Here is a 26,026-nt window from a genome sequence, read left to right as displayed (position 1 = left end):
TTGGGCAGTGTGACCACGCAGCTCCAGTCTTGGACTTGGAGGCCTCTGCAGCTATCAGAAATGTCTCTGCCTGTTCCTGGTCATCGCGTGAGCTTGGGCACAGGATGACAGGATTCCTTCTCCAGTCCTACAAATGCCCAGGACTGGCCCGGTCCCACCGTCAAGACACAGTTGCAAGGTGCTCAGAGAGCTCAAGGCCAGCTCAGGGAGGGTCTCTGCACGGATGGCGTTCTAGGATTCATGTGCTTCACCAACTCCCACTTGTCTTTTGCCATGTTTTCCCTTCAGGAGGGGTTAAAGTTCGATATTTAGCAGATGTTTGTTTGCATCCCTTTGTGTAAAGAACAGCCAGAAGAGATGATACCACAGTTGGGTGAATTCAGTGACCCAGCCACCCAAGCTTTGTACTTGTTTCAATCTCTAGCAACCCGTTGGGCATTTGAGGGAGTTTTAGTTTCTTTTCCTGTCCAACGCTTGGTGTGAAGACCTTACGTTCAGCAACAGAAGCCTCTACAAGTTGAGGGTCAGTGCTGTGAATTGCTTGGTGCTGGGTCTCGTGGACCTTATGAAGGTCCATGAGAGCCACAGCTCCTGCTCTGCACAGCCCTGGGGGCACGAGGACGGGGCATGGTGCAGGAAGCATGGTCAGAGCTTGAGGATCTCACTGTGGGTCCAGCAGGTGGAGGAGAAGCTGGCCTAAAGCCTTGCAGCAAATTTTGGGACAGTGCTAGTATAATAACATTTCATGGAACTGGAAGAGCTTATTCTTGGTTTTCAGAATGTGGCTTTTATGCAGAGGAGTGCTGTGACACTTTGTGACCCTCAGGATGATAACAAAGTGGGACTGGAAGATGTATTTAAAGCACTTTAAACACCAAATCTGTCATCTGTATTGTTAAGGGTGGTATCATCATTATGGAGATCTAATGGAGCCTGGAAACAAAGCTCAGTAGGATCTAGAGATGGTAAATGCTGCTTCTGACCCATGTTTTATACTAGCCTTAGAAACTTTAAAACTCAGGAGCTGATTTTAATTAACCTCTGTGGCACCCCTTCTCTTCCTGCCTCCAAATGCATGTACTCTCTAGGTGCCTGTTATCCACTGACCAGCTAGCTGCAAGTGGCTACCAGCTGCTCCAATATTCTGGGACATGCCCTTAGGATTTTGGGTGAGAAGTACCAAGTAGCTAAGATATCCTGCAGTAAATATGATGTAGAATCCTTTTTTTTTTCCTTCACTCTGTAAATGCGAAGCCTTCATCTTGAAATTAGATCGATTGCGATGCTGCAAGAGTCAAAATCAGGGCTGGGGTTTACTGCGCGAGGTCCTTGGGAGCAGCTCCTAGCGAAGACGAGCAGCTCAGGGCAGTGACAGCTCACAGGTCCGGGCACTCCTCTGGCCGTGGCAGGTACCAAGGAACTGGGGCATTGGTTTCACTCAGGTGCCCCTGTGGCATCAGTGCCGTCCTCCTGGCAGCAGCAATGCGGCGGGGGCAAACCAGCCCTGCAGGGACAAGGTACCTTGTGCTCCTGCAGTGCTGCCCGCTGGGTTTGGGTGCTGCAGGCCTTTGCCCGAGATCCACGGCATCGAGGGGTTCTCAGAGCTCCTGCTGAGCTCCCTGGTGACCTGTCTCTTTCAGGACTTCTCCTGACTCTTCTGGGTGCAGCTGAGGGTAGAGCCTGTGGTGCACGGCAGCCCAGATGGCAGTAGATTTTTAAGACCAGGAAATGGCCACAGTGATCAAATTGTACACCCAAAGCTTTAGTATTAACATGATAGTTTCTTGACTGGTACGAATTATAATTCTTGAGATTTAAAGTCATGAGATTTTGCAATGAACAGCAGACCTCCTTGTTAGGAAATTCTACGTCATTACCAGTGAGAATTTCTGCAATTTAATTCCAAAGCTATTGATTTAGTTTTGCCCTTGTCAGCTGGATAGGAAGAGCCTCCTTAAATTTTATTTCCTTCCTGTGCAGGTACTCACAGATGAATTGTTACCCATATCACATACTTCTGACCGAACGCTTTCCTGCAGGCTCTGGTCTGGAAGCAGTATTTGGGAGGATCTGGTTCCAAGCTGAATTTTGGATGGCTGGGTTGCTGCACTCAGGCTTGGCCTGGGCCATTGTGAAACATCAGAGGTTGGGTTTCCCGAGTTGCCTACGGAGCATACAATGTCTTCTTCTTTCGTTACTGAAGCTACAACCGGCTCTGAACATGGTGGATTGTTCTGGTGCCCGGTTTCGTTGGTGGCTGGGCTGACGGTGAGGCCCTGGCTGAGGTGAAGCTGACAGGACAGGAGGTGGAAGTCTGACGGACCTGATGTGAGAAGCTGCACGGCAGGACGGGTAGCGATGAGCTGACCACGTTACCGGTGGTGCTCTGAGGGACAGCTGGGTTTCGTTGGTGTGATGCTAGAGTGGTGCTAGAAATGGCCAAACCTCACAGATAGCTGAAGGGAAACACCGGGCTGTCACCCATGTGAGGCCAGCACTCCGTCCCCTTGTTTCAGACGGTGCGTTGTGTGCTGATGGTGCTCAGATGTCGGCGTCCCGCTGTGCTCGGGCCAGCTGTGGAGCATGTCTCGTGCAGCACTCCATCTCCGTGGCCCTGAGGAGCTCGGGTTTTCCTGGCTCTGGGCTGGACAGAGTGCTCAGAGGGCAGAGCAGTGACAGGGATGGTCAGAGTTTCTCCCACAGCAGTGAATTTTCCGTTCACACTTCATCGTCTGCAGAGCAGTATTCTGCAGGGGTGCTTCTGCCCCTTTCAGCTGTGGTTTGGAAGGAGATATGCCCACCGCCAAGGTGTCTTAAATCGGGCATGGTTTGTAGGTGCTTCATAGGGCTTTCTAGCAACGTTGCAGTTAATTCTGTTTCTTATGTGAAAACAATGTGCCCAGTACCCATCAGCTGGAAAAGAAGGACCAGGTTGGGCCATTCTGGACAAAACACGCAGCGTGCAGCTGGACTTGGACACAGTACGATGGGCGAGCAGTTGGCTGGCGGGCCAGGCTCAAAGGGTTGCAGTAAATGGGGTTGCCCCAGGCTGGCAGCCAGGCGCTGGTAGGGTGCCCCAGGGCTCCTTTTTAGGTCAGTTGTCTCCAATGCTTTTATCAATGACCTGGGCACAGGAGCTGAGCACACACTAAGTGTGTGGACGGTACTAACTTGGTGGGAGTTGTCAATTCCCTTAAGGGTAGAGGGGCCCTACCCTTGATAGGTTGGAGCACTGGGCAATCACCAAATGTAAGAAATTTAACACGAGCCAGTGCCGGATTCCGCCCCTAGAGCGATGCCGTCCTGAACATACGGACTGGGGGACACGGGGCCAGATCCTCCGGAGAGGGATCTGGGGTTCGGGTTGATGGCAAGCTCAGTGTGAGTCAGTGGTGAGCCCTGAGGGCCAAAAGGGCCTGGAGTGCATCGTAAGTGGTGTAGCTAACAGGACAAAGGAAGCGACAGTCCCACTATACTCAGCACTGCTGCAGCTTCACCTTGAGTACTGTGTGCAGATCGGGGCTCCACAATATAAGAAAGATATAAAAATATCAGAGTGTCCAAAGGAGGGCAACAAAGATGGTGAAAGGACTAGAGGACAAAACATACGAGGAGCAGCTGAGGTCCCTTAGTTTGTTCAGCCAGAGAAAAGGAGGCTGAGGGAAGGAAACCTACAGCTTCCTCATGAAGGGAGTGGAGGGACAGGCGCTGGTCTCTGCTCTCTGGTGACAGGACCCAAGGGAGCGGCATGGAGCTGGGACAGGGGAGGGTCAGGCTGGGGGTTAGGGGAAGGTTCTGCACCCAGAGGTGTTCAGGCACTGGGACTGCCCGGGGACATGGACATGGCACTGAGCCTGTTCGAGCTCTTAGGTGCATGGTTTAACTCTCAGGTTGCTGTGTTTGGAGGCAGGAAGTGGTCTTGATGATCCTCGTGGGTCCCTGCCAATGCAGGATATTCTATGATTCTATGATTCTGTGATTATGTTTTAATTACTGACTACTGTAGGAGCATTTTCTCCCTTTGCAGGTCCTTTGAAGAAAAGTACAGATCAGATTCAGTACTGAGCAAGTATAAGCACAGTATTGATATATTTGACAGAATAACTAAAAGCAGCTATAACACAAAGATCTGAAACAAGAAAGCACAGCTGCAGACTGCTAAACACTAGGTTTCCCCTTGTTTGCCTTAATGCTGCGGTACTGAGGCAGATGGGAAATCCAGTGCTAGACTGTACCTCCATCCAGAGGTCACAACTTCTCCACCTACTGCCTGATGTGGCTGTTGGAGACACCTGGAGCAGTTGCCCTTGCACATCTTCTCATTCTCTGCATGGAGAAGGGATGGTTTAATCCACATTTACTTGTTCCTTCTAGAGCTTCTTGTTCTTGTGATTAAGTATTGGGTCTTCAGGCAGTAACATGAGCGAGTTGGTCGCTTCCTCTTCCAGCTTTTTTCTTCTTTTATTAAATTCTGCTTCCAGTATTTGCTTTCATGAGGATGCGGTTCTGACTTCAGGATGCATTTTCTTGTTTACTGGCTTTTTAAGGCATTACTGACACTTTAAAAATTGTGTACAGTGGCATGCAGTTATTGCAGATATAACTTCCAGCCCACAGAAAATGGTCTACCCATCATCCTCATGTAACACATCAATAATACAGGTGACAAAATTGGCTGGTTTTCCTAGGTTAATTTTACTTGTCTTCTGTATCAGTTTATATTTTTGTTTGCCAGTGAGAAAACCACTTCCTTGAACTGTCCCTCAAATGACTCCAAGCTATAATTTAGGGTTTCTCCCCTTGCTAACCCCAGCGGCCCATGGCTTGATGCTGCCGCCCTCCATTCTGGGCTTAGTCCTGCTCCCTCACTGTGCTGATGCTTGTGTGTCAGAGGAACAGGAGGAACAGAGCCAAATCCCAAAGCTGCTCCTCTTTCCCTTGCTATGGGCACTCACTTACCTTCCTCCCGGTTCACCTGGGGATACACGGGGCAGGAAGCACCTCTGAGTTGTGCTGGGCATTTGTGGGAACACAGCGGGAGTGAGCCTGGTGGGACAAGTCTGTCTCGTGCCTCTTGTGAAAGGCGGTTTGCTCTTGTTAGGCTCCTTCTGGCTGGGAAACCACTTAAACGCTCATCTGCACAATGCTGTCCTCCAGGGATCAGGACTTCCACTCGGCCTTTCAAGTCTTGATTGTGATGTGTGTATGATAAGAGGGCAGTACTGGGATGTCATGTTGATGCTCCGTTTTGCAAAGTGCAGTGCTGATATTCTGTAGGGATGGCATGTCACATTATCATTAGATAAATAATTTACATTCAGAGAGCCCCTTTACATTCAGTCTCCCCTTTTCTATTTTCAGACATCCAGGCAATACACAAGGTCTTTCTCCACTTAAATCTTGTGTTCCTCTGGGCCTGGGTTTAGCAAAAGTTAATGGGCACCTTGTTTTGCAGCTGCCATCTGCAACAAGGTCAGGCTGGTGGTTCTTGTAACTTCAGATCATTGGAAGAGCTTGCTGGTGAACAGTGATCCAAGAAGTTGAGTTTAACACTGGGGAAGATACGAAGGATTTGGAGAAATCAAATGTTACGCTGGCATTTTTAAAAATAGGTCGGATGACTTGTCTACTGCTTGCCAGTTTAAGCTAGGATCCATCAAAGGAAGAAGGTCATGGAGAGCTGTTCTGGGATGCAGTCAGTAAAAACATCTAAGCATATTCAGATCGTTCAGTTTATTTTTGAGAAAATAGCATCTTGTCAAGCAAACTTTGTCTTGCTCTGGTGCTTGCTGATGGCTATCTGATTTAGCAGAACAAATCTTGCATAAAATTGTAAACAAAGTTTTAAAAAGTATTATGGCAAATGATGGAAATATTCTGTCTGTATAAAATAACTGACTATACATTTTGCACAAATGCATGGTCATCTGTCAATTAAGAGAATGTAGGTTACATTTACCGAAGTGACCCGACATCGGAGGAGATCTAAGGACAAGGTCATCCACTGACTCTGTTATTAAATCTTCTGCTTCATCAGGGTTTTGACGCAGCTCTTAAATACATTGATTTGATAATAGAGTGATGGATAACTTGTCCAGAACTGATGATGCACCACTTCATTATCTATATTGTTCAGAAAAATAAAGCATGCTTTCTGCATACATCAGCTGAGGTGAGAGGTGGATCTGCAGGAGCAATTGCTGAAGGCTCTGGCCCTTGTCGTGCATGATATCAGACTAGATAATGTTGTTTTTTTTCTGGCTTGCTTGTTCCATATGTCTAGGGCAAATGGTTTTTTCAAGCATCATCGGCCACTGAAGAAGACATTTGGTGTCTGATTTCTTAGAAAGTTGGCCTAGACCCTTCAGTGCATCCTGTACGTGGCTGTCCCTGCACTAGCAAAGAATGTCCTTTTACCTTTGGCTCTTCTGAATGCAGACTGTGAATCCTGTGTGGACTAAAGATTCATGTGAGAAAAAGACAGCTCCGTAAGTCCCCCCAAAAGTCCTGAGTGGGAACCTTCAGTGTAGACTCACATACCAGGCCCCAAAATTGCTTGCCTGGCCAGGGGCTGGGGAGCATGTCTTTATTTTGAATTCCTTGGCTCTGCTTATGTTTGAGTCGGCTGCGTCATGTTCGAGCAGCTGCGGATGTGTCCTCGCCATTCTGTTTGTCACAGCCAGCTCTCACTTCTCTCCTGAATGCGTGAGAATTGCACCATTCGTGGAGAGCCACGGTGTCAGCCAAGCTCCAAGAGTCCCTTGTGCTGCTCTCGGTGCTGGCTTGCAAGCCCTCCACACGCTCCTGTATTAACAACCTCGTCCTTGAGACACCGTGAAGTACAACAGGACTCCCTGTGCACCCCAGTCACAACTGCTAGACTTAAACTCACTGCTTGTATAGAGCGCTGGACGGAGACAATCCGCATCAACGCCACCAGTGCCAGAAGCTGTGCATCAGGCTTTTATTCTGACCCGGTGCAAGTTGCAGTGCCATGCTGTCAGCCAGCCATTGGTCACTAGCCAAAATGTAGATGTTTCAGGCACTAATTAATATATTTTAGTGCATGACACAGGCTGCATCATTAGAAAAAGCAGTGCCTTGTTAACCCTGTCTCCTGGTGGTTTAAGTATGTTCAAGAGCTACTCAACAACGAGTGCTGTGCTGCTGTTATAGGAGAGGACTTCTGCCGTACAGCGTGCTGGTACTCAACAACTGGCCGTGAGCACAGCCACCGTTGCAGGAGGGAAGGAATAATGAAACCCACCCGTTGGCCCTCCGGTGTGTCTCTTTTTTCAGGAGAGTGCAGATCGGTCAGAGCATGCCTAGGTTTTTCATCCATGTCCTACTCCCAATCTGTCGGTGGTTGCTTCTGCGTGACAGGTGACCTGGGACATCGCCTCCTGTTTGTGCGGACAGGGAAGGCAGGTTCATTGACATGCGGGGTTTCAGGATTGCACCCCCCACAACGTTGCTGCGCACTCCTGTATGTGGTAGCCCGCCCTGAGCTTTGCATTTGAGGCTGTTACTGGATGAGAACAGCTCCAAGATCAATGCAGTGCAGCTCACTGAAGCACAATCCCACTCTAGTACTGGGACAAGCACTAAGTGGAGGTAGGACTGGGAATGATGCCCCCTAGAAGGCTGTGTAAATGTGTGGCTGGGTGCCGTGGTGCTGAGAAGCACTTTTCTCTGAAAGGTTACTTCTGCCTTTTTCTCCTCTGAGGAGCAGGCTATTAGGAATGCCCGTCTGTCTGGTAACACTACACTACTGAAAACCAGTGATGAGACGGCATACCGTAAGAAAAGGCTCATTAGAAAGGTCTCCGCAGGTCAAGAGAGGCGATTGTCCCCTTCTACTCTGCCCTTCTGAGGCCCCCCTGCATCCAGGTCTGGGGCCCCAGCACAAGAAGGATGTGGGGCTGTTAGAGCAGGTCCAGAGGAGGCCACGAGGATGCTCAGAGGGCTGGAGCACCTCTCCTGTGAGGAAAGGCTGAGAGCTGGGGCTGTTCAGCCTGGGGAAGAGAAGGCTCTGCGGAGACCTCACTGCGGCCTTTCAATACTTACAGGGGACTTACAGAAAAGGTGGAGTGACTTTTTACATGAGCAGATTGTGACAGGACGAGGGGAAATGGTTTTAAACTGAAAGAGGGGAGATTGAGATTAGAGGTTAGGGGGAAATTCTTCACTCAGAGCGCAGTGAGGCACAGGCTGCCCAGAGAAGCTGTGGATGCCCCGTCCCCAGAGGTGTTCAAGGCCAGGCTGGATGGGGCTTTGGGCAGCCTGGTCTAGTGGAAGATGTCCCTGCCCGTGGCAGGGGGTTGGAACTAGGTGGACTTTAAGGTTTCTTCCAACCCACTGTGATTCTCCAGGGTCCCTTTCAGGTGTTTCTAATCACCTCGTGAAGCAGACCTCACTGACCTAATGCTGTGGTCCTGTGTCGTACCACACAAATCCCCTCTGCACAAAAGCAGGTACATAGTCAAGCAAGTCTCTTGGCAATACATGAAGGGAAAAAAAGTTCTTGGAGAATCACGACTGGTCCCTGAAACAGCTACATCTGACAGACCCTGTGCCAAGGACAACAACCCATCTGGTGCCACTTCTAGGTTCAGAGGCTGCCCAGTCGCCCAAAGAGTAGCTGTGGCCTTTTTGCTTCCTTTCTTTCATGGATCTGGTGTCTCTGAAAGCCTGCAACAGTCTCATGATAAACAGACAATGTAAGCTTTTTCCTTCCTCCCATCACACAAGGTAGCACGCATCACACCAGCTGCTGTAAGCTGGACGGCCCCTTCACCCCGGGCGGGCAGTGACGCAGGATGGGCTGAGGCGGGGTAATACAAGTGCACTGCCTGGGTCTACCTGAGAAAGTCCCTTCCCTGGAAGAGGTGTTCCTGCTGGGGGCAGGAGCAGGTTTCCCTACCAGGAATGCAATTCAACCCGAGTGGCTACGAGTGGGCTCCTCTGACTAATGCAGGTGTGCATCAGCAGGTGGCCCACGGCTGCCGAGCATCTCGGCTCCTGTAGGTCCCGTACTGTGAGGGGCTCCGCTCTAGGGCTGGGGTCTTCAGTATCACAGGTGGTTGGCACAGTTTTTCTCTGCTGACTATGGAGGAGTCCTGCAGCTTCTAACTAAGACATAAACATCTCTTCTGTAGCTACGAGTCAGAAGGAGCGAGTCCCACCCCTCATGGCACTGCTTGTAGATGTCGATTGCATTTTGTGTGTGGTACTGGGAGATGAATGAGGGCCTTGTGGGAACATACACGACTCTGGGAGTCGCACATTTCTGGGAGGCTCCGGGACTATCTCAGGATTCAGTCCAGTGAACGCTGCAGCCATGTAGCATTAGCTCTGGTTCCTGCACTGGAGTCAAGCTGCGCTTTGCATGAGTGTTCTTTCTAAACCAATGGAGATTTTCTTAGGTTCCTGGACACTGTCCGCAATCTTTTGCCTGTTAGCCACACTGCCTCAACCTCTCTCTCTGTCTTTTGTAGCTGAAACCCCAATTGAGGAGTTCACCCCAACCCCAGCCTTCCCAGCGCTCCAGTACCTGGAATCAGTGGATGTGGAAGGCGTTGCGTGGAGAGCAGGGCTTCGCACAGGAGACTTTCTGATTGAGGTGAGCCCGGACGCGGCCGGGAGAGTGACTGATGGCAGCCAGCAGCATCTTCGTCTGCAGCACAAGGGCCAACATCGTGCACAAAATTATTTTCCTTTGTAAGGTGTTTTGAGAGCTGGGTAATAATTGTTATTGAAATGTCTGCTGCCTGGATGTCTTGATGAAAAAATGTTCTTCAGTACGATAATTCAAGCAGATACATGCTCTCTGTGCTAGAAAATGAGCTGACAGGTTCCCGTCTGCTAACTAAAATTATGGGGAAAATGGAAGTCAGAGAAAAGACTCATTAGATGTCCTCTCTAGAGGCCTGCCAGGATTCTTTTGTACTGATATTTATTACAGTTTTGCCCAATGTGGTACAAGTATTGGGGTCTACAGAGAAGAATTAGATTTAGCAAATACCTAATGCTCTGCTCTTGTATATCTCCCACGTGGCACTTTTTCTTTCTTGAGAAAGTCCTGCTGGAGTCTGTGTCCTGCCTCCACTCTGCTCTAGGGTCACAGCAGACTGGATTCTCTTGGTCAAGTTTAAAACAAAAAGGAAGCAAGGATTAGAGCCATTGGCAATTTCGCATTTTAAAAATGGCCAACAGGTTCAGCAGCAAGTTACAGAGAGGGGAAATACAGTGTGGTACGTGCAGAGGTAGGTACAGACACATGAAGAAGATGGAGCCAGGCTCTTTCCAGTGGTGCCCGGGGCAGGAGCGGAGGCCCCAGGTGCAGCCTGCAGCCAGGAGGCTCCCCCTGGCCCCCAGCAGCACTGCTGGGATGGGCAGGGGCCACAGCCCTGGCACCGGGACCAGGGGCTGGGGGGTCTCCTCCTGGGGGGTTTCAAAACCCTCCTGGGCGTGGGGCTGGGCACCGGCTGGGGGGGGCCCTGCTGGGGCCGGGGTGGGCTGGGAGGCCACCAGGTGCCTCGTGGCAGGTTCTGGCATGCAGTCTGCCTGAGGCATGGGTGGGAGATTTGGGAGAAAACCATGGTAGGGCTCTGAAGGTGGCTCACAGGGCTCCAGCAGTGGCAGCGCTCACTTGATCCCCGGCTTGGCTGCATCGTTATTTTGTTCCTGTTTGTATTAGCATATGCCCAGACAGCAGGGAGAGGTCCAGAGAACACTGCTAGGTGCTGTACAGAGCACACATGTGCAGGACCAGTGGTGACGGCCGTGTTGCACCCATGGGACCACGTGAGCGCTCCAGTGCTGGTGCTCGCTGTCCCTAGGTAGAGAGGTACCACTGCAAGGACTGGTCCTTGGGTATCAGAGCTGCTTCATCTCTTAGTGAACACAGCAGGGAATAGTTTTAAGGAGCAATTTGAAAGAGAGTGATAACATTAATTTGTTAATGTGTATGGGGATTTTCATCGCTATAGGAGAGAAGTGTCGGAGAAATTACTATGGTACTTGAAAATTATGTTCAGAATCCACGCCAAATGCATATAGTATGAATAGGCCAAGTCTGCATTTCTGGGAGCCAGAGAAAAGGCTGTTGCAATAAGGTGGTTAAGGAAAGATTTACTGTTTGTGAATCACTCAGTCAAGATGTCTGCTGCTGTGCCGTCATTGTAAAGGGTTCCCAGAGAGTCTGCTCCAAACAGAGGTGTGTATGGTGTCAGTGCAGGCAGTGGTGTGAGGGGGATCCTGCCTCTACCAAAGGAACCAAGCAGAAGAGGTGGAGTGAAGCCGAACTGACAGCGAGTCTGTGAAACAGACGTGTGTGTTCGGTGGGGCTGGGAAAGGGAACATCATGGGGAAAACAGAGGTGAATTGTGTGGTCAGGTTTCTCGCAGCGAGTACGCGATAGTGCACACGGAACAGATTGTGTGCAGGGAAAGGACAGGCATGCCATGGGGTTTTCTTGTGTTTTCCCATGCAAAAATCATAAGGCTTTATACCCAGTAATGCGGTATATTACAACTACATTGGTTCAATGTGAAGATAAAAGTTGTGGTTGTGTGTGGTGTAGGTGAGTAAATGTGTGCATTTGTACCAGTTGCAGAAATGCTCCTGGGACTGGAGAAGGTGGCAGTGAGGCTTTGCTCAGCCCAGCTGCTGCAACTCATCCCGCAGTCTGAAGCTTATAGTGAAAAATGCTCTTTTCCATGGGTGGTCATCCCCCTTGTAACAGGCAGCTAGCTGCCCAGCACACCAGGATCCCCCCTTCTCCGTGGGCTCTTTCTAGGAACACTCCCTCCAGACCAAGTGCCTCGGGCTCCATTGTGAGACTCAAAGCTGAATGAGTGGTTGATGGAAAGCCTGCATCAAGAGCAGGGGACCAGTCGTGATGTGCTGTGGCGGGGCGCTGAGTGTGCTGCAGTCTTCGTGCAAAGCGGAAACGCCCGCAGGCGGCACTGTGCCCACGTGCGCCACGTTGCTGCCAGCAGGCAGGAGGACGTGGAGCTGTGTGCTGCTCTGAACACGCAGCTGGTGACCAGAGCAAGAAGGGGACAAGGAGGCCGTGTGCTGTGAGGGTACGGTCTTGCAGCACGAACATCACCCAAAAGCTGTGAGCTGGGGGTGCTGGCAGAGACTGCTCAACCCAAATAACCTTTGCCAGCAACGTCTGCGTTGTTAGTGTGTCTTCTGTTGCCTCTAGACACAGTGAAACACCGATCGGCATAAACCTGACAAAATCACTACAGAACTGCTCCTTTTTCTGCTACCTAGTATTATAAACATTATAAAGCAAGGAGGAATTTCAGATGTGTATAAAGCCTCTTGGGATGGGATGAGCAGGTGAGTACTACAGCACAGTAGCCTCGTCGTGGCTGAGATTCACAGTCCCTCTCCTCTCCTCTCTCTCCCAGTTTGGATGTTCAGCTGCAGAACAAGTGCATTTAGCTGGTAACCTGCCCTCAGCAGCTTACCATTTCCGTCCATCAGCTAGAGAGCTGACTTCCCCTGTGGCTGCAGGATCATTAAATCTTTTGCAAGAGGAGCAGTGAGCATGTGTGTTGTCCCTGGGAAGAGAAGGTGGAAATGGGTTCAGAATGAGCACATCAGCTTTGCTGCAAGGATGTAAAGCTACATCCTGAGAGCAATATTCAGAACGACAGAGGCTGTGATATGGCTTGGAGCCTCATACAGGTCTCCGAGACACATCTTCATCAACCTGTCCAAGTGTATGTATTAGAGATCTGTTAAACTCAGATCAATATTGCAAAGACATTTTAGTGTTGGTGTCCTCACCCGATACTCTTCAGTGAGACTGGTCTCTGTTCATACTGGAAAACTTCTGCCTAATTGTGTGAAGGTGGAAAATTTCATCAGACACCTCCAGGAAGAATAGACAAAGATAATCTTGAAGCAGAAAAGTGCCAACTCCCTGGTAACAATTGGGAGTTTTAAGTCACGCAGGAAATGCAAGGCTGCTGCAGCTCCAGGTTCCCAGGTTCAGCCAGCAGCAAGGTTTAGCATGTGCTCCCAGCAGGGACACGTACAAATGTACCATATATCATATGCACACAGCCTGCCACACAGATGAGAAAATGCACGGCATGCTGCAGGCACCATCAGACAGGTGGCCTGACCATGCCCCCCCCACTGACTTATCAGAACGAAAGCCTGTCAACAGAGACTATATGCAGATATGCATACCTGAGACAACATGGATTGCTGGTTACTGGCACCTGAGCATGTGAACCCTTGAGAACTACTCCAGTTGCTGGTGCTCGGATCTCCTGATGCACTGGACCTGCCAGAAGCTGGCCTCAGACACTTGGTCATTCTGACTGGTGACCTCTTTACCCTCGGCTGGCGTCTTCCACATCTTCTCCCTTTATTCGCCTGTGCTTGTTCTCACCCGATTCACCATCATCCCCCCTTCTCCAGCTTTTGGTCCTTTCACTGATCTCAGTAGGTCTGGCACAATCCCAGAGTGCTCCTGCTGGAAGCCCGTAACGTGTCCTGTGCCCCTCAGTAGTGCCCCTCGGTCTGCAGGGTGGCCTGGAGAGAGCCTCCCATCGGCTCAGCCGGTGAGTGTCAGAGCCGGGCTGGGGCCGAGGCTCCTCCTGTGGTAGCCCTGGGAGCAGCTGAGGCAGGGTGCTCCATTAGCACTGGCCAGGTTAATGGGGTTCCTCCACCTGCCATTGTTCTCTGCTCCTTTATGGGTATGGTGATTAGCCTTTAATCGCGTGATCTAACAGTAACAACCCGTCATCGTGTCTGCAGGCATTACGTATTCACGTGCTCTGCCCGCTCTCCCTTTGCCACTGGGGTTCATCTCCTGCTGATCCCATTTTTGATGGAGCTGGGCTGGGCTGGGCTGGGCTGCCTCGCGCTTCTTCGCCTCTGAGCCTCTTCTGTCTGCGCTGTGGCAGAAGAAGCTGGAGCTGTGGAAGGAAGTAACCTCAGTCCTGCAATGCCATCTATCAACAGAAATTCAAGTATTAGAAGTGTGTTTAAAATTTTGCTGAGGCCCTTACAGCAGCCAAGTCCCTGACCTTCCAAGAAGCATTTGCAACTCTTAAATAACATAATATACTGCAATATCTGGCCCTTGCTCTTATTTCACAGAGATACCGTCTCATTTTTTCTTTTTTTTTTTTTTCTAGGCTTCTGGACTTTTTGCTTCTTCTCTTTTCCTTTGTCATTCCTCAAGTCCTCTCTCTCTGGAAACCTAAGCCTTCTTATTGTACTGGACTGAATGGGTTCATTTTTTTAAATCCCAGCAAACCCAGCATCTGTACCAAGTGCTAAACCTTCGCCTTTTGTATGTTGACTCAGCCCTTGTTTGCTGCAGCGTATTTTGGGTGGGAATCAGATCGCGCTTTTATTATTACTTAAGACTTTACCCGCTGTCTAGATTGTAAGCATGTAGGGAAACTGTAAGATGTCTGGCACCTGGTTGTGAGAGGGGTGGCGGGCATCTGACACATTGAGGAGAATAAAGAGAGCAGGACAGGTGGAATGCACAGATCATTCTGCATATCACTCAAGCAGAACAGAGAGGTGCATGAAGTGCTGCTTTCATGTCCATTATGAGCCTGGACAGAGCATTTCTGCTTATCTGCTGTCCTTCAGGCTGGCTGAACTCAGAACGTTGGCAGCCCCCCTGTTCTGGGTTGCTTTTGTCAGTCTTGCAATCCTTCAGCAATTTCCATGAGCTGCTACTCACTCTAGGATGTAATTTTTCATTCACTTCATAACCCCCTTTTCCATCCTTGGTCCTGCCATGGTGTGGTGGTTTCACTCACCTAGGCAGCTGAACTGCACCACAACCACTCTCTTAATCCCCCTCCTCAAAGAAAAAGAGGAACAAAATACGATGGAAAGTGTTCAAGGGTTGAGATAAGGACAAGGAGATCACCCACCCATTATCATCACTGGAAAAACAGACTTAGCAGAGGGAGATCGATGTAATTTGTTGCCTACCACTAGCAGACTAGAACAGTGAGAAACTAAAAGCAAACTAAAAACGCCTGCCCCACTACATCCACCTCTTCTATGTCCTCCCCAAGCAGCACAGGGGAACGGGCAATGGGGCCTGCGGCCCGTCTATGGGACTTGGGCTCCTTCTCAGTCCCTCTGTGCCCCTGCTCCCCGTGGGGTCCTTCCCCAACTGAGCCTGCGGGGGCTGCCCACAGGCAGCAGCTCCTCAAGACCTGCTCCCACACGGCTCCGTCCCACAGGGTCCATCCATCCCCCAGGAGCAAACTGCTCCAGCACGGGTCCCCCATGGGCAGCAGCTCCCGCCAGACCCCCTGCTCCTGCGTGGGCTCCTCTCCACGGGCTGCAGCTCCGACCTGGGGCCTGCTCCTGCAGGGGTTCTCCATGGGCCGCAGCCTCTTCCAGGCCACATCCACCTGCTCCCCCGGGGGCTCCTCCACGGGCTGCAGCGTGGAGATCTGCTCCATGTGGGACCCATGGGCTGCAGGGGGACAGCCTGCTCCACCAGGGGCCTCTCCACAGCCCCCAGGGGAACTGCTGCTGCGTGCCTGGGGTACCTCCTGCCCTCCTGCTGCACTGCCCTGGGGGCTGCAGGGCTGGTGCTCGCTCCTCTCTCCCAGTTGCTGTGGTGCAGCAGTTTTTTTCCCCTTTCTTAAATCTGCTCTCACAGAGGCACAAACAACATCGTTCATAGGCTCACTGGCCAGTGGCAGGTCCCTTCTGGAGCCAGCTGGAGCTGGCCCTTATCTAACACTGGTCAACTTCTGGACTCTTCTCAGAGAAGCCACCCCTGCACCCCCCATCTAGCAGACCTTTGCCACATAGACCCAATACACATGGCTGCTCTGTCTGGCTTCAAACTGCATGGCTGGTTGTGCTTTCAGGTGGGCATGCTCCCTGCTTTGTTCATTTACCTAGCAAAAGCCCTGAGACCTCCAAAAAGTACAACTACCCAAATTTCCAGAAAAACAGTTCAGGTGAAATTTCAGCAGTACCTGCTCAGCATCTTTGTTATCTGCTGATTCAAGAACAAAAAGATCCTATTTTCAGATTCTTAACGCTAAAACAAAAGCATGAACCGAGCTAAGTGACTGTATATCCTCAAGTCAAAGGAAGAGCATCGGTTCATCACCAATGAAAAGGCCACGCTATCTTCTTAGTGACTAACCTTCCCTGTCTGTGATGAGTGTGGTTCAGATCAGCCACGGGCAGGCCTGCCTGTCGTGTTGGTATGGGCTGTTCAGGGATGTGAAGGGACAGAAAGTTCCAGGGCTTCTGCTTGCTTAGGGCAGACAGATCAGAGGCATTGAGCTCTCTGCCCTTGATCTTCCAGCGCTGAGATCACCACCTCCCACGGTATTCCTATGTATAGAAATAACTGGATAAGTAACCTCGGTGTTTACTCAGCATCTCTTTAACTGTACTTCCATCACATGTGCTCCAAGTAGAGTGGTTGGAAGCCAACTCTCACATGAAGCTGCGTGGCTGGTTTTCTCTGGTTAGCTTGGCTAACACTGGCTTGTCAATGTTCTTGTTCACATTTCCAGGTGCCAGCATTCCCTGGGGCACTCTAATTTCCTAAATACAGCTGCAGTCCAATTACCCACAGGGCTGCTGTGACAACAGTTGCAGGTGATCTCAGTACCCTGCCTTTGGTGGAGATCTGTGGTGAGATTCATCTCACCTCACTTCAGGCTGCAGGTACCTGGGTGCCTACACCTGGGAGCCTTGTCTAGGCTGCCAGTTCTGTCTGCAGAATCCAAATGAATGTGATGGTGGAATTCAGGGAGTAATTAATTCATCTGACCTAACCTGAGGTCTGCCTTAGGATGTGACATATTGTACTCAACATCTGCTGGGTTCGCTGACCAGTTCTTCCCTGTCTGGGCAGGGATCACAAGGCAAATTTTTGGGGGTAGGTGCCCATTTTATAGACAGCACATTCTGTCAAGTGTATCCCAGCACTGCAGACTCTTGGCAAAAAGCACATTTTCTGTAGCTCTGCAGGTGAGAAATACCAAACACGAAGCCACTCCTTGGAGCATTCAGTATTTGTTCCGTCGGGGGGGTTTCTCAGAGGAACTGCTGACCTCAGAGTGTTACCAACACTGTCAATGTAGCTGGATGTGCAATCACCACTGGTACTTCTTGGGATCATGGGTGGCAAAGCCCTGACAAGAAACCAGCAACTTCTTGGGATCATGGGTGGCAAAGCCCTGACAAGAAACCAGCAACTTCTTGGGATCATGGGTGGCAAAGCCCTGACAAGAAACCAGCAATGTCTCTCCAATGTGAATTCAGAGACTTTTGTGGTGTCCGCATGCTTTGAGGTGCTGACCTCTCTGGAGACTCAGAAGTGATCCTGAGGTAGCAGTGAGTTGGTGCCATTTGCAGTCTTCCAGCAGCACACACGGAGGAAAGAAACCCTTCCAAAGATCTTTCTGCAGAGACCATCGTATCTTGGTTTGTTAAGCCATATTGCAGTAGCAAGGGTGTTGTGCCTTACAGCAGACCCTGTGCTACTCATCTAGGCCTGGCTTTATCTTGTGTATATTCCGGAAAGCCACACTGTGGCTGTGTTGCTAGAGATGCCTTCATCAACTATACTTACATGGTGGTATAACTTGACTGGTCTCTGCAAGGAACATGCATTTTATTTTACTTCCCAGCAATTCCCTAAGTAAGCCTCTGTCTGTCCTGGACCTCAGGATCCTAATTCTGCTACTCACCTTTCAAGCCTTCCTCCAGATCCTGAACACAGCCCTCTGGCAGTTGCTGCAGCCCCAGCTGCCCCGTGTTCACATTCACCACCAGTTTTCCCCAGTTTGTGGACAGCAAATCAAGCAGGGTCAGCTCTGACAACTCCCTCCAGTGTCCGTGTTAAGAGATTGTCACCAGTGGTCTGGGACCCTCCTGGATTCCAGTGATTCATTGTCTTCCCAGCAGATGTCCAGATAGTCAGAATCCTGGAGAGGATGAGGGCTTGCGAGACTTCCCTAGCTGGTTATGGACAGTCTCAGCCACCACCTCCTCTTGGGTATCTGTAACAGACCCGGCACCCTTCCCCTTCCCTGTCTGGATCCAGAGGCTCTCAGAAGGCACTGCTGTGCCTTCACACTGCAGCTCAGTGCGGTCAGGAGCTCCATCACATGGGGACACCTCCTTGTCCTTCCTGAACAGCAGGCAGCTGTGGCCACCTCCTGATGAATGCGGGCTGTCCTCAGTGACTCTCAGTGAGTCTAACCATTTTGTAGCCCTGTGACTGCACCAGGACTTGCAGTTCTTTCTGCTTGTTGGCCATCCTCTGGGAACCTGAATGAACCTGGCCTCCGAATGCTCGTTCCTCTGGGCAAGAATATGAATGCCCCCTGCGGACCTTTTCCTCCATACCTGTCTTATCTGTGGGCTCAGGTCCCTGTTCTCTGATGAACCTAATTTAAAATCCTTCTCTCCACATCAGCAAGTGTGCTCACAAAGGTGTTTGTCCCTTTCGTGGTTACACAGAGTCTTTCTCTTCCTGGTAGTCCTCCACTATCCTTAAGATGGTGCCTGGAGGCACCAGGATCAAGGAAGCTGAATTGTAGCTGGTAGCATCAGCTGCAAACCAGACATCAGTCTGGAGGATGTGTGCACTCCTCAGCAGGTCTTCCTTTCAACCAGAAGAGTTTTGCAAACAGACTCAGTTGACAGCTGTTTCTGTGTTTCCATCACTCTTGACCCCAAAGCCCTGTAGTCCCATTTGAGCTGCTCCAGGTTTCTCCTGGGTGTATCACCAGTACACCTTCCCTGTGACAGTAACGTTGGCTACGGTAATGAGCAAAGTCATAAGATTCCCACCTTTTTCCAGGACAGGGTCATCCAGCAGAACTGAACTGTGTCTGTTTCCTTTCCTGAGCTTTGTCCTTCAAAGTCAGAGCTCTCTCCATTTTTAAATACTCTCCATTTGACAAAATCATCGAGGAAGATGCCCCCATCTCCTGTAGTTTGCAGCAGACGTATCTGAGAAGGGCAGCTCTGAGTGCAAAGACTGTCTTACTGAGAGCAGCGCAGTGGAAGACTGTGTGTGGTAGCTGGGGTGGAGCTGCCAGCAGCTCTCCAAGGCTTTCAGTAGGGCTTGTGTCCTCCCGGTTGCCTTTGAGAGGTGTCTCCATTCAGAAGGTCATTGTACCACACTAACATCATTGCCAGTGCTGCATCCTGCAGGTGAGACAGGGCTGGGGAGAGCAGTGCTGTAGTCTGGGCTGGGAACTCAGTCTCCTGTTGTGGCTTCTTCACTTTGGTGATGCTGCATGGAGGAAGGATGCACATAAGTAGGAGAATTGGAGGAGGAGGGAAGGTTACCTGATCAGGACTGCATTTTCCTAGGAATATGGTATTCAGTGCACGTCTTCTGGGCCCTTTCACATGGAACTGGAAGGTTTGGCAGAAGTATAGGAGTGGGGTGGGCTCTTCCCTTTCATGCTACATTCAGACAGCCTGGGTCAGCAAATCCTACAGATACTAAGGCAAAAAGTGTGCTTGAGCCCTTGGGTGTGCATACATCAGAGCTTGAAGTGCTTGTGGACAGTGCTGGTTATTGACAGATAATCTTTAAAAGGCAGGAGGAATGGATGTGGATGTTAGAATATCATCTAGCTGGGTGAGATGCAGGAGTATGAAGATGTGTTGCTTCTTGACGGAAACTTTCACATTACAAAGATAAAGGGGTCGTGCAGAGCTCAGTGGTGGGCTTAGTGAGGTATCTGAATGAAGCAGAATTTGAATCTGGCAGACACTGCATAGGGCACCCAAATGACTGCCTTTCCGTGCTCAGCACCAGAACAAAATGCACACGGGCAATTACACTTATGCAATTAGTGCTCACCTGCCTAGTTGGAGGCAGTGGGACAGCATCAGGCTGGGGAAGTGCCACAGTTATGGGACTAGCTCTAGATGTTTCCTGTCTGAAGGGTATCGTGTCAAATCTCTTGGGGCATGGGATTTTGAAAGTCTTCTCTTATCTGACCAGTACTCAAGAATACTGTCTGCAGTGCCTAGCCTTCTTTACCTTCCTCTGAGCTTGGCTGTCTTTAGATACTGGGATTTTTCCTTGAGGAGCCTGTAAGTAGTGATGCGGACAGCCTTTGGAAGTACATTTTCACTTTATACATGCATACGTGCATATACACACAAAACTTACGGACATCAAATGCAAATATGGATATAAATCTGTGGATATTTTCATTATATATGTCTGTGCTACATAGCTGTACAAAAGCATTGTTAGAAGAAAAGAAAATTGAAATTAACAATTGACCTGGGATATGACTGCCCAAACAGTCAGGTGTATAGACCGCTGCCTGGTCTGGGGTAGTGCCTGTCTGGTACTAAGAGACCCCGCTGGCTGCCTTTCCTTATGGGTAAGGAGAAAACCTCTAATGTCGGAAGTTGGTTCAGCCAGGGAGCATTTTCGGAATATCTCTTCTGTCACTACTGAAATAGTCTTGATGTAAGATACTGTCATCTAGTATTAATTTCATTTGACATGATAAAAAAAAAAAAAAAATGATGGCTCCAATAAAAATGTGCAGGAGTAGTCATAGATCTGATGGTCGTGATCTGCTGTGATTTGCAGAGCATGTCAGCAACCTGTGAGCATCTCCTGAGGATGGGAGAGTGTCATTTTTCTGAATCTCAGTGTTTGATATTTGGGAATATCAATTTTACATAATGAAGAAAATCTACAGGTTATTTGAGGACACATTGCTAAATGCAGCCCAAAAATCAGGGGAAGAAAAAAAAACTGCTGGGCAAGATATCGCCCCACTTCAGTGAGATAATGATGGAGCAGTTAAGTATTACTTATAGCCACAGTATCCCCTTCTTACTGGAAAGGTTAGCAAGTAAAAGGGAAGGAAATGCAGATAATTTGAGCTAAAGAACGTAGGAGGTTGATAAGGGAAGCCAAAGGAAATATCAAAGGCCAATATGTAAAAATAATAAGAAATTTTTAAGCATTAGAGGCAAAAAAAAAAAAAAAATCTGGTAGAGATCCATTTCTATATGCAAATGATAAAATTTCATATTCTGGTGAAAAAAAAAAAAAGTAAAAATGTTCTGTTCTGAGTTTGGAACAAATCAGGAGGATGTATCTATCCATATGATGTGCTTGGAACAGAAAGTTTCCCAGCTGTAACCAAGGAGAAAGTGAGATAGTATTTGCTAAAAATAAACATACTCAAATTAACAGTCTTGAATAACATATACCCAAGTGTCTAAAAGAGCCTTGCTGAGGAGTTGTCTGAACCACTGATGTTAATACCTCAAAATCTTGCTAATCTATGAAATTCCAAAGAGTTAGTAGAGGGCTGTTGCTATTCTAATATTCTGAAGGTATAAAATAGGTGATTCGGGACACGTCAGCTTGTTTAGATCAACACCAGTGCTGCATAAATTAAAGAAAAATTTTGAACACAACGAAGAATTAGGGAAGGAAAATACAGGTAGTAAAATACGGGGTGGTTCCATGGAAGGTGGAAAGAAACCTGCTGGCCTTTCTTGACTGCATCGTAGGACTGGTTAAAGTGAAGACTGTGTTTACATAGCATGTTTTGACTTCCTTAATAGCCATGTGATTTGTGTATAAATAAATGTACATTAAGTGGAATTAACAGAGAGAGCATGGCTTAGATTCTTTACAAAACCATTCAGTGGCGCATTTCAGAAAGCATCTGCTAAGGAGAAGGTACCAGTGCGTGGAGCCATTACCAACCAGGCTTCAGTTCTTGATCCCTGCAGCTCAACACTTCTCTCACTGTTTCAAAATAGTGGCAAAGAAGCTGCATTGGTAAGGACTGAAGGTGTCATGAATGGTGGGGGAATAGCTACCTGTAAAGTCACTGCTGCAGAACGCTCGGGCTTTCCTGACGAAGCAGCCATATTCCAGCAGCCCATGCAATGTAACGTGTCTGCAAGCAAAGATTGCAGGTTGCAAGGTATGAGATTACCCTGGAAAATATAATTCAGCAAAAGACATGGGTTTCTCCAAGATAATTGTGTTAACATTAGCTGATTGCGTAGGATGTGGCAGAGATGTTTTGTTTGTATATGTAAAGGATAAGCTTTAAGAGTTATGTGAACTTGCATATCTAGTTGCAGATTTGGAAGATTACTAAACCATTACTTTGTGCAAGTAAGGAATTCACACCACAGGATGAATCTGTAGTTATCGAGTGGAATTCAAACCAGGGCCTCAAAGCAATTCACAACATGAAAAAAGGTTTGGGAGGCTTAAAGAGTCCATCTTGTTCAGCACCTGAAGGCAGGATCCCTGGTGCGCAGGTGTTTAATTCATGGAATCAGCGTGGTTTGGGTTGGAAGGGACCTTAAACATCACCCAGCCCACCCCCTGCCTTGGGCAGGTTCATCTTAAACTCGATCAGGTTTGAGTTCCATTGCCTGGTTTGGGGGGGGTCTGTTCTGGGGGTTCTGCTCGTGGCACGTCTCAGGGTATATACAGAAGTTCCCCTGGATAACTGTGATGATGAATTTCAGTGAAATCCCGTTTCAAAGCATTTCTGCACCAGTACATGCTGTGCCCAGAGAATGAGATTGCCTGGGAGGCATGGGAAAGACAGTTTAGAGCTCAAGTTCCCAAAAGGAGTGACTTAAGATCGGGAGTATCTTGGAAGCTTTCTTCAGCATGAGAGTTTTGAAACACTGAGGGGATGAAGTTGGCAATCAGAAGATGCAGTGGCATACAGGTTTGTTCCTGTTGGTGAAGATTTATGACCCTGGGTTCTGTCTAGCATTCTGGCTTTCGGACCAGGTGTTCTCCTGGTAGAAGGACATAACAGAGCCCTGAAGAAGAAGAATCTTATTTCAGGCTTCAGCACTGACATTCCTCTAAGAAACTCTTCTTATTCCTGGGAATTTGCACTACTGTGGTGATTTATTGAAGAGTCCAGAATCATAGAATCATTAAGGTTGGAAGAGACCTCCATGGTCATCTGGTCCAACCATCCCCCTACCACCAATGTCACCACTAACCATGTCCCCAAGCACCAGGTCCAACCTCTCCTTGAACACCCCCAGGTGACTCCACCACCTCCCTGGGCAACCCGTCCCAGTGCCTGACTGCTCCTTCTGAGCAGAAATGTCTCCTCATTTCCAGCCTGAACCTCCCCTGGCACAACCTGAGGCCATTCCCTCTGCTCCTATCACTGGTTACCTGTGAGAAGAGGCTGACCCCCAGCTCCCCACAGCTTCCTTTCAGGTACAGAGAGCAATGAGGTCTCCCCTGAGCCTCCTCTTCTCCAGACCAAGCACCCCCAGTGCCCTCAGCCGCCCCTCACAGGACTTGTGTCCCAGGACCTTCACCAGCTTTGTAGCCCTTCTCTGGACATGCTCCAGGGCCTCAATGTCCTTCTTGTAGTGTGGAGCCCAAAACAGAACACTCGAGGTGTGGCATCGCCAGAGCCGAGTACAGGGGGACGATCACCTCCCTGGTCCAACCTGCAGGGATAGTCCTTTCATCATCCTTCAGCAATCAAACATTACACTGTCATGAACTGGTAAACAATTCCTTTCTTGCAAGGGGGCAGTTTTCTGTTCTTTTTTACCAACAGTCTGACTTCAGCTGGAAATATTTAGTTAGTCACATTGCTGCCAGCATGCTGGGGACTGCTGAACATACCACTGATCTCCACATAGGTCGCATCTCCTTGAGGAAGTTTTCTCAAATGCTTTGGAATAGCCAGATGTGCTGAACCCAGATTTGTATCTCAGGAACTTGTGGGGATCAGCCCACCATGCGTGCAGGCAATAACTTTCAAGGAAGCTGGGTGCTGGTTTTTATTGTCCCAAAAGTTTCTGGAGATGTGGCCTTTTTTTTTTTCTTTTTTTCTTTTTTTCTTTTTCTTTTTTCTTTTTTTTTTCTTTTTTTGTAGCAGAGAAGTTAACCTGCTGTAAGAGGGAAAATTTTTCCATGCATATAGTTCAGGAGGAATGAAAGGCCACAGTCAGGAGTATGTTCTGGGGCTGCCAGCAGTGGTGTAAGGAGCTCTAGTGCAGAGCCACAGTGGTAGGCAAAAGTCAGTTCAGCAGTTCCCTACATTACCTAAATTATCAGTGCTCAGGACACCTGTCAGACAAATATATGAAAGGACAAAGAAGGAACAAAGCAGGGAAAGACAGGAAGGGTAAACAAATAAGAAAAATAGTCTCCTTTAAAATAAGTGGTGAATTCCACCTGGAGAAAAGTAATCCAGACTCTAGATCTTCAGGGTTTTCAGACAGGGAACGAATCTGGAAAGCAGCAACACACCAAGGCTGTCAGCAAATAGCTGTGGAATGTGCCGCTGCGGTCCGTGCAGCTCTGTGCAGAGCTGGTGGATCCCCAGCTGGTACAGCCGGAGAGCTCTCAGCTGTGGCCAGCTGATCTAGAACAAAGGCCGTCCTCGGGACCCCTTCTGCTGAGGTGGGTTCAGCTTTTTTGCAGCTGCTCTGCTCAGTCACTCCCTGAGTTTCAGGAGCACATCGCCCTTGCCTTTCTTTTCAGAGCTTTCATCTGCTGTAGGGGTTCATTGGTCACTCACAGGACGGAAGTATTTGTACTACTGCTCAAATCACATAAGAGCTTATTTGGAATTATATCCACCCCTGTGGAGAGCTGTGTTCAAAAAGACAAATTCAGGCTGGAAAAGCAACATGGAGATACCAGGAGAATGAGGATGTTATCACAGAATCAGAATCATAGCAGGGTTTGGGTTGGAAGGGACCTAAAATATCATCTAATTCCAAGTCCCCTGCCATGGGCAGGGACACCTTCCACTACACCAGGTTGCTCACAGCCCCATCCAGCCTGGCCTTGAACACTTCCAGGGATGGGGCATCCACAGCTTCTCTGTGCAACCTGTTCCAGTGCCTCACTACCTTCATGGTAAAGAAATTCTTCCTTATTTCTAATCTAAATCTGTTAGTTTAACAGATTTTTAACCCCTCCCCCCCCCCTCAGAGTCCCCCCGGAGCAGAGGGGGACAGTCCCCTCCCTGCCCTGCTGCCCACGCGGTGCTGGTGCAGCCCAGGGCACAGTTGGCTTTCTCCTGTGACAGATTGCTAAAGTTTTGTATCCATGTCAACCACTGAAAGGGATCAGACTGAAAGTATGAAATGCCCTGCTGGGCCAGATTAATGGTCCATTAGCTCAGTTCCCTGTCTGTGACAGGAGCATCAGAAGATGCTCTTAAGGTGAATGTGTGTGCCTGGCCACTTTGGGTTGTCCATTCCCATTGTGCCTTCCTGCATCCAACATCTTTGTTCTGGGGACGTTAACAGGAATGATCCTGCTCGGTCCTGTTTGTATCTGTGCACGGATCTGCTCTCCAGGTCTTCATCTAATCTCTCTCTGAATCTGACAGCACTGTCTACCTCCACGGCCTCCCATGCCATGAATCTGGAAGACCACTGCCTGCTGTGTAAAGAAGACTTGCTTTGTCTGTTGACAGACTTGCTTTGTCTGTAACTGATCTGCCACTAGTTTCACTGTGAGCCCTCTCCTCCTAATGCTGCACCATTTGGTGAAGAGCAGATCTGCATTTACTGTATCCACTGCCTTGGGTGGCTTTGTAAGCCTTGGCCATGTGTCTCTCTGAGCCTTCTCCTCTCAAGCTGGAGAGCCCCAGCGTTCTCAGTCTCTCATCGTAGGGCAATTTCTCCATCCCTATTTTAGCTGTCCTTCTCCAGACCTTCTCTAGGTCCACCACTTCCCCCTTGAGATGCTGATCCAGAACCACACACAGCTCTGAAGGCCTGCATGTGCAGGATCAGCATAGCCCCGGATGACACTGCCTGCCTTCTTTCCATCTCTATTCTGATGTATTTTGTTGGTTAGTGGTGTGTTGGTTTTTGTTTTTTTTTTTTTTTTGGCTGCTGTTGTGCACCATGCCCATGATTTTGAGAGCTGTCAGCATCAGCTCCAAAACCTTTCTGGAGCTGTACCCACCAGCTCTATGTCAGCCTTGTGTAGCATGGTTCTGATGGA

General features: G+C 49.1%; 1 protein-coding gene across 1 annotated transcript in view; it reads left to right on the top strand.

The window, feature by feature from the left end:
* SHANK3 (SH3 and multiple ankyrin repeat domains 3) overlaps positions 1-26,026 on the top strand; it is a 352,775-nt gene that overhangs the window by 273,630 nt on the left and 53,119 nt on the right. The window contains exon 19 of the mRNA XM_035335012.1: positions 9,498-9,622. Within this exon, the coding sequence (XP_035190903.1) occupies positions 9,498-9,622 (125 nt within the window). The remainder of the gene's footprint in view (positions 1-9,497; positions 9,623-26,026) is intronic.

This window comes from Oxyura jamaicensis, chromosome 1 (genome assembly GCF_011077185.1).
Source record: "Oxyura jamaicensis isolate SHBP4307 breed ruddy duck chromosome 1, BPBGC_Ojam_1.0, whole genome shotgun sequence".
NCBI classification, from domain to species: Eukaryota; Metazoa; Chordata; class Aves; order Anseriformes; family Anatidae; genus Oxyura; species Oxyura jamaicensis.
This window is presented reverse-complemented; position numbering and strand designations above follow the sequence as displayed.